The sequence below is a fragment of the Nelumbo lutea genome, chromosome 5, assembly GCF_056320005.1.
Source record: "Nelumbo lutea isolate HS-2025 chromosome 5, American lotus-T2T, whole genome shotgun sequence".
NCBI lineage: Eukaryota > Viridiplantae > Streptophyta > Magnoliopsida > Proteales > Nelumbonaceae > Nelumbo > Nelumbo lutea.
The window spans coordinates 78,776,464-78,790,980 of record NC_142688.1 but is presented as its reverse complement, the minus strand read 5'-3'; the positions used below and the strand labels follow the sequence as shown (position 1 = coordinate 78,790,980).

Below are 14,517 nucleotides of genomic sequence, written 5' to 3'. Positions count from 1 at the left end.
TCATTCTTGGCCCTTGTTTCAGATGGATGTTAAAAATACCTTTCTGAATGGAGACTTACAAGAAGAGGTCTACATGCAGTTGCCTCCTGGATTCTATGATACAAAGACAGGTAAGAAGGTTTGCCGACTGAACAAGGCATTGTATGGTTTCAAGCAGTCACCTAGAGCCTGGTTTGATAGGTTCAAATTAGCCCTTGGAAAGTTTGGTTATGTACAGGCCCAATCAGATCATACACTATTCATCAAGAGGGTGGAGTCCTCTCTGACACTACTTGCAGTATATGTTGATGATATTGTTGTGACAGGAAATGACAGCCATGAGATTGAGTCCCTCAAACAGCTCCTTCATCAAGAGTTTGAGGTGAAAGATCTTGGTGCACTACGGTACTTTTTGGGTATTGAGGTTGCTAGATCCAAGCAGGGGATTTTTATCTCTCAAAGAAAATATGTTCTAGATCTGTTGGCGGAAACTGGAAAGTTGGGTGTTAAGCCGGCTGATACACCCATTGAACAAAATCACAAGATTAGTTCAGAGGGCGGGGAGCCTCTTGAAGACAAAGTTATGTTCCAACGGTTGATTGGAAAGCTCCTATATCTCTGTCTCACTCGGCCAGATATCAGCTATGCAGTTAGTGTTGTTAGCCAGTACATGCACTCCCCTAGAACTTCTCATCTTCTTGCGGCAGAGAGAATATTAGCATACTTGAAGAGATGCCCAGGGTAGAGGTATACTGCTCAAGAACAATAATCACATGAGGGTGGAAGTCTATACAGATGCCGATTGGGCTGGGAGTGTTGATGACAGAAGGTCTACCTCTGGATATTGTGCCCTTGTGGGAGGTAACCTTGTCTCTTGGAGGAGTAAGAAGCAGAGTGTTGTTTCCCGCTCCAGTGCTGAAGCGGAATACAGGTCAATGGCTAACGGAGTGGCTGAAATCTTATGGCTGAGGTCACTACTTGAAGAGTTGGGTATTGACTATGAAAAGCCCTTAATGTTGTATTGTGATAATCAGGCAGCTATTAATATAGCCCACAACCCAGTGCAGCATGGCAAAACTAAGCATATCGAAGTTGATCGACATTTTGTGCGAGAGAGGGTCACAACACAAGAAGTGTGTCTTCCGTACATCACATCTAATATGCAGCTCGCGGATATCCTCACCAAGGTTGTACCAAGGAAGAAGTTAGAGACAGACCTATCCAAGTTGGGAATGATAGATATCTACTCCCAACTTGAAGGGGAGTGTAGAGAACATTAATGTGGGCCCCACAACAGTGGTCCCCACTATGTTTGTAGGGCAGCATGTGTAGTTATTTGTTTCAGTTATAGTAGTGTCAGTTTGAGTCAATTTGTTAATTCAGTTGTTATTTATTTCAGTTTTTATTTACTTTATTTATCATGTAAGTACTAAGGGCAGATCTGTCCTTTCCATTATGTACTGAACATAACCTATAAATAATAAGAGAGTGGCGGCAGCAGATCTATTAGAATCTGTCCCTCCTTTCAACCCCTTGTGTTCTGTTGTTTCTCTTCCATTCCTTCTCCTTTCTCTCACTTTTCTTCTGTTTTGTAAACCTAAAACCTATTAGGATTCAAGACTGATTACAGTCTTGATCTTCTACTATGCAATACTGCGATAACCAGGCAACAATTAATATTGACCATAATCCAGTCCAGCATGACCGAACTAAGCACATTGAAATAGATAGACATTTTATCAGAGAAATGGTAACTTCTGGAGAAGTTTGTCTTCCATACATTTCTTCTGATTTGCATCTTGCTGATGTTCTCACAAAAGGCGTTGCAAAGAATAAGCTAGAGCATGATCTACACAAGTTGGGAATGTGTGACATCTACTCCCAACTTGAGGGGGAGTGTTGAATGGGTCGATTTGTGTTTAGTTTATTTTCTTTTAAATTAAGAAGTTGTTGGGCCTTGGGCCCATTAGTTTTTATTTTTAAAAGAGTTGTAACTATTTAGTTTGAATTGCCGCCCTACTAAGGGCATCTTTGTAATATCTCATATTTAAGTTAAATATAAATAGAATGAGGGGCTGGCAGCTAGGGTTATGATACACAATCCTAGTTGACCTTCTTCTCATTTCTTCCCTTTTCTCTTCCTATTGCTGAAATCTACAACTTTCTCCTCTTCCTTTCACAAGAAGCTTGACCGAAGCAACAGATAGTGGTTCCTACTGATTTTAATTTTGCCATGTAAGCAGTCTCATCCTTACTGCAGAATTAATATAAACAGAAAGGAGGGGGGGGAGATTAAGCATCCTCTTCTTTTCTGAAATCCTTCTTTCGAAATCTTCTTCTCTTCTTTTCTCTTTCTCCTCTCATTCTCTCCTCTCATCCTCTTAATTTCCTATTGATTATACACCACAACTTGGGCTATCAATAGTCATATTACATGGTATCAGAGCCAACCTAGGAAATCTTATGATAGTCTAACATGGCCGGCTGCACAAGAATTTCCTAAGGTTGGAAAATTTCCAGCAAAAGGGATTATCGGCTGAGTCTTGGAGATTGTTGGTGAAGCATCAGAGGATAACCAACAATCAAGAAGAGTCAGAAGGAAGAACCCTCAAGATTAGGTTTCAAACTTATCTTTGAAGGTTGCGGCCAGAGTTTTGCTGAAGTAAGTCAATCTTTTCTATTAAAAGGATTACCTCTTCTGGTTATTTCAAAGGTCGACTGCAAGTGTTTTCCTCCTGAACTATTCTTGATACATTAAAAGAATAGTTTTTTCGTTACTTTAAGAGGTGCGGCTGAACTGGTTGTGTTCTTGGCTTGTTTCTTGACCTTTGACTGGTTCTAGGTTCAAGATTCTAGTTTCTTGACTGTCGCCAATTAGGGCTGTAGTTAGTTTCAGCCTTGCACTGCCCTGCACTCTAAGTTGTACTTGGAAGGTTATCCTTTTGGGGTGGATTTCCAACCTAGAAGGATAAAGTAGGTTCGGCTGATAGCAAATTCTAGGTGTAATTACCCAGTCTCAGTGATACAAAAGGCATTTGTTAATCTTTTCTTGACAAAGAATGGAGTTTAAGAGCCAAGGGGAACACCATTTAGGGGTTGGTGGTGCTGGTAGCATACCTGAGAACAGTTCTCAGATTACCACTGTAAAATTTGATGGGCCAAACTACCTAGGGTGGGCCCAATCAGCCATGATGGCTATTGGGGGTAAAGGAAAGCTAAGTTATTTACTGGGAGATGTCAAGGAACTAGCCAAGGAGGACCAAATATATACCAAATGGGTTCAAGAGAACTATTTGGTTATGACATGGCTATGTAACTCCATGCAACCACATATCAGCCGAAATTATTTATGGGCAAAAACAGCTAAAGAAATTTGGGATATCATGAAAGAAACCTACTCCCAACCCCTCAATGTGTCTAGGGCCTATGAGCTAAAATGTAAGGTGAATAACCTTAAGCAAGGAGAGAAGCCAGTCTCGGTTTATTTTTCCACCTTGAATCCTTGTGGCATGAGATTGATCACTTAGAAACAATTGAGTGGGAAAGCTAGAAGGATGCACAGACCTACAGAAAGCAGGTTGAAACCTAGGGTATTTGAGTTTCTAGCTGGTCTGAATTTTGAGTATGACATTCTGAGACAACAACTTCTAACAAGAGACAGTGTGACTCTATCATATGCTTACTCTCTAGTGCATAGTGAAGAAAGTAGAAGGAAAGTTATGTTACAGCATTCACCACTTGAATCAGCCTTGGCATCAACTAAACCCAAGTTTGGGGGGGATAAGGAGAGAGATATGAAGAAGGAAGACAAGAAGGACCTAATATGTGAACATTGCAAGAAACCTAAGCATACCAAAGAAACCTATTGGAAGCTACATCCTCATCTAGTTCCCACAAAACTCAGGAACAAAAAGGGGAATGCTAATACAGCTGTTACTACTGATTGTGCAACCTCATCAGGCACAAGAGCAGCACCACCAGACACTCTAGCTGTTGTCTGAACTGCCTTAACTCAGTTGGAAAAGGAGGTTGGTAATTCAGCATCATCATCTCATCCAGTCACAACATCAGCTCCTCCCACCTCAGCATTTGCTCATTCAAGTACACGGGCCTCAGCTTATCATGCTTCAGCTTCAGGTAACATTGAACATTGTTGGGGTAATAGACTCAAGTGCATCTGATCATATGACTGATTTGCCTTCACTATTTACTACCTATCATTTATCCTCTAGTAAAGACAAGGTGCTTATTGCTGATGGATCACTTGTTCCCATTTCTGGCAAGGGAGACATCAAATTGTCTAGTGCCATTTCCTTGTCTTCTGTTCTACATGTTCCTAAACTTAGCACCAATTTACTTTCAGTTAGCAACATCACTAAAAACCAAAGTTGCTCAGGACTTGGAGACAAGGAAGGTGATTGGGACTGGCCGTGAGACAAATGGAATCTATCTGCTTGGAGGAAGTTCACAGTGGGATGGTAGTGAAGCTAGAGGGTCTTTTGTTTCTCAGTCTATTGGTCAAGTCATGCTTTGGCATAACCGGTTGGGTCATTTATCCTTTATGTCTTTGAAAAACTTGTTTCCTAGTTTATTTGAATCCATCTACATGTCTAGTTTAAAGTGTGAAAGTTGTGATCTTGCAATGCATTGTAGAACAACCTATTCATTAAGTAATAAGAGAAGTAGTGTTCCTTTTGACATTGTGCATACCGATGTTTGGGGACCATATCACATCATTGCTATGGGGGGATATAGATATGCTGTTTGTTGATGACTACACCCAGTTTTCTTGGCTCTACTTGATGCGTTCTCAAATGAGGTCCCTACCCTAACCCAAACCTTTCATCAGATGATTTTAACCTAGTTTGGGATAAAAATCAAAATTTTCAGATCCGATAATGCGAGAAAATACTTTAAAACATCACTAGCCTCTTACTTTCTTGACCATGGGATTATCCATCAGAGTACCTGCCCTCATACCCCTCAACAGAATGGGGTGGCTAAGAGAAAGAATAGGCACATATTGGAAGTAGCTAGAAGTATCATATTCAACTCCAATGTGTCTATACATTTCTGGGGAGATGCCATTCTCATAGCTGTGTATCTCATCAATCGAATTCCTTCACAGGTTCTTGACATGAAACCCCCATTCACTCTTTTATATCCTGATAAAGAGTTGTTTTTTGTCCCCCTTAAAACCTTTGGTTGTACCTGCTTCGTGCAAACTCTTGGCCCTCACTATTCCAAATTTGACCCTAAAAACTCAAAATGTATTTTCCTTGGTTACACACAAACTCAAAAGGGATACTGCTGCTATGAACCTGCTTCAAGAAAGGGATTTGTATCCATGGATGTTACTTTCTTTGAGGATACTCTAGGGTTTCTTCTTAGGGGGAGAGTAGTACAGTTGGGGTTAACACATCAAAAGTCCCTTTACCTATTCCATTGAGTGAAGAGGGGTGTAATGGGGAGGGTTGTCAAAAACGTCAGGATCTGAGAGTTTATCACGGACAATGGAGGCATGTTGATTTCGGTCATCGGCAGTCCAGGCCAGCCCCAATTTCTTCTAAAGATCCAGATCCAGGTACTACATCTCTTCCAGCTCCCATTACAGATGAGCCTTCTACTGTTGAGCCTTCTCCATCTTCTGAGCCCTCACTTCCATTGAATGACCTTGACCTTCCCATTGCAGTCCGTAAAGGCAAACGCCGTTGCACCTCATCCACAGCCCACTGTATCTCACAATTCTTGCCCTATGATCACCTGTCTCCCTCTTATAAGTCCTTTCTTACATCAATTGCTCATATTCCCATTCCCATAACAGTACAGGAAGCCCTGACCATTCCTGAGTGGAAAGATGCAATAAAGGTAGAAATGGATGCCCTTCTGAGAAACAATACCTGGGAGGTAGTTGATCAACCCAAAGGGAAGAAATTAGTTGGATGTAGATGAGTGTTTACTGTAAAACATAATGTTGATGGTTCCATTGAAAGGTATAAGGCCCGATTAGTTGCAAAGGGATTTACTCAGACTTATAGTATAGATTACTTGGAGACTTTTGCACCAGTAGCAAAAATGACCACTATCAGAGTGTTATTATCTCTTGCAGACAGTTACTCTTGGCCCTTGTTCCAAATGGATGTTAAAAATGCTTTCCTCAATGGAGACTTGCAAAAAGAAATGTACATGTAGTTACCTCCTAGTTTTTATAGTACAGAGACAGGTATGAAGGTTTGTCGGTTGAATAAAGCTTTGTATGGACTAAAACAATCCCCCAAAGCTTGGTTTGATAGATTCAAACAAGCCCTTAAAAAGTTTGGCTACGCACAGGCTCAATTAGATCACACTTTGTTTATTAAGAAAGTGGATACTTCCTTGACTCTACTTGCTGTATATGTGGATGGCATTGTAGTAATAGGGAGTGATAACAGCGAAGTTGAGTCTCTTAAGAAACTTCTCCATCAAGAATTTGAGGTAAAGGACCTAGGAGAGCTACGATATTTCTTGGGTATTGAGGTAACTTGGTCTAAGCATGGAATCTTTGTTTCTCAAAGGAAGTATGCCCTTGATTTGTTAGAAGAAACAAGAAAGTTGGGTGTTTAGCCAGCTGATACACCTATTGAACAGAATCACAAGATTAGTGCAGAAGGTGGAGAGCCTCTTGAAGATAAAGCTATGTTCCAAAGATTAGTTGGTAAACTACTATATCTTTGTCTTACACGACCAGACATCAGCTATGCAGTCAGTGTTGTTAGTCAGTATATGCATTCTCCCAGAACTACCCACCTACTTGTTGTTGAGAGGATATTAGCATATTTAAAGAGGTGTCCAGGCAGAGGTGTACTATTTAAGGATAATAATCACATGATGATAGAAGTTTACACAGATGCAGATTGGGCCAATTGTGTTGATGATAGAAGGTCTACCTCTGGATATTGTGCCTTTGTAGGAGGTAGCCTTGTTTCTTGGAGGAGTAAGAAACAAAATGTTGTTTCTCGTTCCAGTGCTGAAGCTGAATATCAGTCCATGGCAAATGGTGTGGTTGAAATACTATGGTTGAAATCACTGTTTGATGAATTGGGTATTACCTATGAGAAACCTCAAATGTTGTACTGTGATAATCAGGTTGGTATTAATATAACTCATAACCCGGTACAACATGACAGAACCAAGCATATTGAAGTCGACCGACATTTTATTAGGGAAAGGGTTGCATCTCAAGAAGTTTGTTTTCCATATATCAGCTCCAACATGCAGCTTGCTGATCTTCTCACTAAGGCAGTTTCAAAGAAGAAGTTAGAAGTAGATCTATGCAAGTTGGGAATGACAAACATCTATTCCCAACTTGAGGGGGAGTGTAGAAACCACTGATGTGGTCCCCACCTCTTTCTATTGTACTCGTATACAACTACTAGTTATTTAAGTGTCAATTCACAATTAGTTGTTAGTCTTTTATTAGGACTTTAATTGTTGTCTTTTATTAGGATTTTAATTTTGCCATGTAAGCAGTCTTATCCTTACTTCAGAATTAATATAAATAAAGGGGGGGGGGGGGGGGGGGCAAATTAAGCAGCCTCTTCTTTTCCAAAATCCTTCCTTCGAAATCTTCTTCTCTTCTTTTCTCTTTCTCCTCTCATCCTCTTAATTTCCTGTTGATTATACACCACAACTTGGGCTGTCAATAGTCTCATACGACTACATCAGCCACTTAAATTTTCTTTTTTTATTGTTGTAATTGCATATCCTTGAGTAATCCTCTTTTAACCAGTTCACCACAACTTCAGAGTCTCCTTCAATGATCAGCTTACTAATTTGCAACTCCTTGACTCTTTGTACCCCTTCAAGAGCTGCAAATAATCTCCTTCCCCAATTGGTCCTGAAAACATAGCTAACAGATGCCCATGTTCATCTCTTATTGCTCCCCCTATTCCAGATGGTCCTAGATTACCCATACTGCTGCCATCAAAATTCAGTTTAATAAAGCCGTTAGGTGGAGGAATCCAACAAGAATTTGATGCCTTCTTAGCTGAAGCTAATTCTGCAATTTCCTTCCAATTTTTTAACATCTCATCTACTGAGAAATTTGCAAACAATGCCAAAGTTTTCAGCCAATGTATCACCCTAATATGAATTACCTCCAAAATTACTTCCAAGCTTCTCTCCTTTTCTTAGAAGATCCGTGAGTTCTTCTCCTCCCAAACAATCCAACAAACTGCAGCCCTCATACATCTCCACATAATCTTGGCCCTTTTTGTTGGCCCACTCAGCATGTAACTGAATAAATTTTGCACATTCAAAGGAGGGGTCCACCTGCACCCAAGCAAAGAAGTACACCATTCCCTAATGACTTTAGTAAACCGAGAGGAAATCAGTAAATGGTATTCAAACTCACCATCAGCTTTACAGAGAGCACATCAATGAGGACACAAACATCTGTTGGGTCTTTTTCTTTGAAGTAAATCAATTGTATTAACTCTTTCTAGAAACGCTTCCTAACAGAAACTCCCAACCTTAGGGGGTATAGGAAGACACCACACCTCTTTAATAGGGCATGACAGACCCAAAGAAGGAGGTTGAGTTAGAGCTTTAAAGAAAGAAGCACATGTGAAAGAACCAGAGGGGGTAAGAGTCCAAATTCTACATCTATGCCTTTTTTAATCAATAATAGAAATTCATTATTATTATAAAAAAGATAATTACAAGATTAGGAGAGATAAAACTTTCTTAACTCTCTACAAAGAAATTTGCCATTACAATTGAGCCCAAAACAATTGATTCCTTCCCACCCCTTGTTTTGCTAAAACATCAGCAAGCCCATTTGCAATTCTTTTAATCCAACTGAATTTCACATCCATATTTTGTGTCAACCACTTGAATCTCTTCTTTTCATTATTAAAAACCCAGAATTCCTTTCCTTCCTTTTGCAACTACTCCACTACCAGCTTTGAATCATCCTCTATAATCAGCTTTCTTACATTCATGTCCTTTGCCTTTTGTAATCCCTCCATAACAGTCATAACCTCAGCCCTTAAGGAGTCGCCTACTCCAACTGTTTCTTGACTGCCCAACACTCTGCTCCATTACAATATAGCTGGCCTTACAACAGTTTATAGAATTTTCCTTTCAATCTAATCAGTATTCACCTATCACAGAAATATGTAAAGTACAAATACATACAAAATAATACAAAGTACAAGTTTTTGCACTCTACATATTTGTATTTGCATTCTTTTCAGCCTGAGCCTTACCATCTCTAAAAATACCACCTACACCTAAACTACTTGAGATTTCCAAAGCTACATCAATCAAAGTTGAGCTTTATATAGTTTATGCTGATGTGGAATTAGCAACTATTTGCCATCCTCTTACAATATCCTCAATTGAGAAGGGATCGAAAATCTCCATGGATTTTACACAATGAGCCACTTTGATCATATGTATAGTTTAGTCTGCTTCTCAGATCAAATATATATATCAGTAACTCATATTTATTAATTTTAAAAGAAACCAGAGAAACAAGACATAGTGGAAAGTACAGAAGACACCAAGTGTCTAAACCCTCAAAACGTATTACAGCTGAGCCCAAAACATACTCTGTCTCTGAACCCCTTGCTTAGCGAGACCATCTACCAAACTATTGGCAGATCTTCTAACCCAATTAATCTGAATATAAATGTCCCTAGAGAGCCATTTGAAATGCCCAAGAACATTCCTCATATGTTTTATTTTATTTTTAAATTTTCATTTGAATATGCTTTACATGTTATGTTTATGTACTTTAATTTTAGATAATAGGTTTTTTAAACCATTAATTTTAAATTTTAAGTTTATATTTCTTATTAGTATTATGTTTAATATTTTATACTTTTTTTAATTTTTTTGGTTTTTTTGAATTTTCTGACATTTTTTATTTTTTAACAATTTTTTGTATTTTTGTGCCTTGCTTCAAAAAGGCACGCGCCTCAGGCGCAAATTGGCCCTTGCACCTTGCACTTTTAAAACATTGAGCCTGCCTCTTTTATTTGTACAACTGTAATTACAAGGGCTAAACAATCCTTGCAAGCTAACAGGAAGAAGCCATCTGCAACCAAAAAATGTAGCAAACCAATCCCAAATAAAGCCAACAAAGGGGCAGGAGACTAAGAGATGAAATGCGGTCGCACCATTTAACTTACATAAGCAGCACCAATTAGGGGACAAACACCAGTTTGGTCTCTTCCTTTGGAGCTTATCACATGTGTTAATGCGGCCACGATACACTTCCCAACAGAAAGCACTGACTCTAGGAGGAATGGGGGAACACTAGATTTCCTTAACAGAGAAAGAAGGAGAATGGGAAGATGAGGAGGCTACAAGTGGATTAAACAAAAGATTTACAAGTGAAGAGCCCAACATGATTTAGATTCCACACCCCCATCCCCAAGAGCCACAGATTCAGCAATGTAAGTAGAGCAGACACACTGGGAATTTCAGATTCTCTGAGGTTTCAAATGAAACCCAAGTTCCAATTCAACTCAAGAGGGGAAAGAGGGGGACTAATAAATTCTGACACTGGTCTACCTTTGAGATTGGAAAGAGTGAAAAGGGAGGGAAAAGTCTCCTTCAAAGTGGACTCCCCGAGCCAAATATCTTCCCAAAATCTAATCTTCTAACCTGAGACGGCGAGACCAAGTCATACCTGATGTGGTTGAGGAAGATAGGAAGAGTCATGGATGGATTTCCAAGGATTAGCTCAGTGTCCATAGTAGCTCTATGAAGACAGACAGCTATTGTGAAAATCATATCCACATGAAGGTTTGTAATACCATTTATTCTTGTTTTATAATTGTAAACCACCATTTTGGTGAGGATTTGAGTTTGAGCCAAGAGGGTTTTCTCTTGGTGATGGCATCTTCTAGTTGCTACTAGAGAAAAACGCATTGTAATCCCATTATTGCTGTTATAATGGAGATTTTTTTAGGTTAGTGCCCCGTGGTTTTTCCTCTTCACATTGGAGAGGTTTTCCACATTTAAAATTTGTGTTGTATATTTGCTTTTTGTTGCTTTGATGTTGCTTGGTTATCTGTTGCTTATTATTGCTTGTTGTTATTCTAGTTCCATTGAGATTTAGGTCGGTTTGGAATAAGCTATTTCGTACTTGGGTTGTATATTGAGTGACTCCAGAATACTTTGTTTTACCACTAAAATAGCATATTTTGAAGGCAAAAACAGAGCATTTCACAGATAACGCCCAAAACTGGTTTTAGATTGCTTCCAAGTGTTTTATTAACCATTTCATTGTGTTTTCGGGGCCTGTTTAGCAGAAACTACAGCTATCCAAGTAGCTCTGAACTTGGCCAAGTAAATTGGAGCCAATCAAAGGATCGTGCAAACGGACTATATGGTGGTTATGTGCTTTGAATGGACAGTTTAATAGTGTTAACTGGAATATTAGACCTCTACATGATAGCATTTTGTGGCTGCTCTTATTTTGAGGTATGTTCCTAGGCAAGCAAATCAGGTGTCTCACACTCACAGGTTAGCCTAAGAGGCTAAAGTGATTCTTATACATATAGATTGGTTGGATGAACCTCTTTTTTGGCTTAACAAAAAGAAAAGTAAAGAAAAGAAAAGAGCGAGAAGAATGAGTAATCCTTAGTAACCAAAGTTTTACAGAGGTAAAAAAAAAATGGAACCCTTGTTTTCCGCAAGTTTTAACATGCCGAAAGAGAGGGGAGAGCAAGAAACTTACACCCATTCGCTTCCCCTTTCCCCCGGCCAGAAGGACAACCGAGATACTTCTGTCCTTCACATTCTCAGAATTCTGCAAAATTTCCCCAACAAACGAAATACAAGGAATAGAAATTAGAAAAACAGACTCCTGTGATAAGAAGATAAATCTCAATTCTCGTCCTTTCCGAACTTCTAACCTGAATTGCTTCTCCGGTTTTCGCAGAACAGGAGATTCTCACGTTTCTACCAAATCTGGTTCTACGACCTAAAAGGAAAAGAAAAAATGAAAGATATTTTCTCAGATAAAATTCGAGATTTCGAAATACCAAACGCACTGTTTTTCTTCTATTTGAAAGCCAAACGGAAAGAAAGAGGTTGCTCTTGCCAGGAATTTGATGATGAAATTGCAGATACTGTGATCGAAAAAGGTTAGAATTCCGACGGAATGAGAGGAACTCAATGGATTGGATAGGAATGTGGGGGTCTGCAGCAGCGAGAGGATAAGAAACCGAGACATGGACTCGCAGCGCCATGGATGAGAAAGAATGAGAGTAGACCGAGAGTGTAGAGTGTAGAGGAAGAGCATAATCCCGTTTCGGTGTCGTCTTTTGTCTGAATTTCGCTGGTATCGGACAAGACTACCACGTGGTGCATTTGCAGTCGACAAGACTAGCATGTATTGGGAACATCTCCCGAACATCGGGAGATGTTTACAATACACGGGGATGTGCTGTGGGACTCACAAACGAGTCCGGATCTCCCATCTACGACATCTCTACCACATCTACTCACGTGAGAATATTTCACGGTCTTACATGGTGTTATGCGGGGAGATATTCCCAATACATGAGGATTGAGGAGACGTTGTTTTGTGTGTAGGTACGGGCAGAATTGTCATGGATAAGAGATCTGGAATCCTTTGGGGCGTAGACGTGGTGTATAGGGATGACACACCAAACATCATCCAACATCCTCGTTTCCTCCTAATTTGATTTTCATTTTCTATTTTTCAAGCAAGACAAAAGAGAATAGGGTTTGAATGCAATGGACCCATATTTTTTAAAAAATAATAATTAATGACTATAAAAATATTAAAATAATTAATAATTTATATAAATAGAAATCCAAATATTTTTTAAAAAATTAATGAAAATTACTAGTTAATAAAAATAATTAATAAATAATAAATAACACAAGTAAAATTAATAAAAGTAAATTAATGTTTGACAAAAAAATTTAAAATAATTAGTAAAAGTAATTTATAATTAATAATAATAATAATTAATATTACTAATATATTATTATTATTATTATTATTATTATTATTATTATTATTATTATTATTAGAATTGTCGTTGCAATGGCAATAAGACAAGGGGGGGAGAGAGAGAGAGAGAGAGCAAAAGAGCGAGAGAACCACCGCTCCAAGTTGCAATGGCAATGGAGGGAAGACAGGGTGGAGAGAGAGAGAGAGAGAGAGCGAGAACCACCACTACAAGTTGTAGCAGTAGTGGCGGGAAGACAGGAGAGAGAGAGAGAGAGGTTGAATGGGGAAGGGTATTTTTTACTTTAGGCCACGTCTGAAATGCATCTGAACGCATTAAGTGACAGACCTGAGTTTTAAAATTTCAGATTTGAAAAAACTTTTCAGATCGTATTTCAGATGCAACACCAAACAAAGGTGGCATCTGAAAAGCAACATCTGAAAAGTGCAATCAAACGCCACCTTAGACTATGTCTGGCAGCCATCTTTCAATAGAATTTTTCGGTAAACATAGCACTTCCTCATCAAGGTCTAGATAAAGATGACCTTAAGAAGCTCAAACTAGGCCTAGTAGTCATTTCTCAACAAAATTAGGGTTTATTGGCAAATACAATACTTAGTAAATAGGTGGGACACTACCAAAATAAGGTAGGCACATTATAGCCCACTTTTGCCCCCATTCCTCTTTTTTTCTTCTACTAGTAATTAAGCACATGCATTGCACGTGAGAAAATTTTCTTCATATTAATTACTTGAATTTTAGATATATCATAGTTAAAATAGAAATTGAAAATTAATAAAAGTAACAATATGATTAAAAATAAACTTAAAATATTTGTTATTCAATTATGACATCATGGATCTCTTCAAAAAGTTGGATCGATGACTCACCATCTAGATAAGAAAATAGCATTGCTTTTGGATTAGTTTAAATCAGGGAAATTTATAGTTCGAGCCGATTGTACATTTAAAATTAGGCTACAAGTTGGTCCATAAACCAACATAACTTTGACAGTCGACTCTACATTTCAAATTATAAAAACCCTCGCCATGTCATCAGAGGATTATGTGATCGTTGCCAACATAGGACTCTTAATCCATGTTGGACACAACAAAAAGCTTATAATGAAATTGCCCTTTAATGTTGGGTGATTGAAAAATAAAAAAAGGGCTTTTAGTTCTCTCTCTCTCTCTCTCTCTCTCTCTCTCTCTCTCTCTCTCTCCCTCACACCATCTCACTTACAGTCATCTTTATCTGCTCAACGACTATGTGATTTGAAAATAAATAAAAATGTTTTTTGGTTTTTGCATTTATGTTCTCTATATCAATTCCTCTCATTCTCTCACTCTCTCTACCTATCTTTTCCCTCAATCTCTCTCATTCTCTTTCTTGGTTGATCTCTCCTCCCCTAATTTTATCGTTCTCCTTCAATTTCTCTCCTACTACCTCTCTCATTTGTTTTATTTTCTTACACACTTATATGGTATTAATCAAATCGTATAAAAGAACATGAGACCAACTTGGTAATGGGTGAGTCCATGTTGCCACGACTAAATAATAA

General features: G+C 38.6%; 1 protein-coding gene across 3 annotated transcripts in view; it reads right to left on the bottom strand.

The window, feature by feature from the left end:
• Positions 1-12,372, bottom strand: part of ISPD (Nucleotide-diphospho-sugar transferases superfamily protein) — a 127,533-nt gene extending 115,161 nt beyond the window's left edge. For all 3 annotated transcript variants that reach the window (XR_016099324.1, XM_088945149.1, XM_088945150.1), the window contains exons 1-3: positions 12,077-12,372; positions 11,889-11,956; positions 11,711-11,782 (exon numbers count right to left, since the gene is read on the bottom strand). Coding sequence is in view for 2 of the 3 variants with exons in the window: in XM_088945149.1 (XP_088801275.1) it covers positions 11,711-11,782; positions 11,889-11,956; positions 12,077-12,224 (288 nt within the window). In the remaining variant the exon portion in view is untranslated. The remainder of the gene's footprint in view (positions 1-11,710; positions 11,783-11,888; positions 11,957-12,076) is intronic.
• Positions 12,373-14,517: the final 2,145 nt, after the last annotated feature.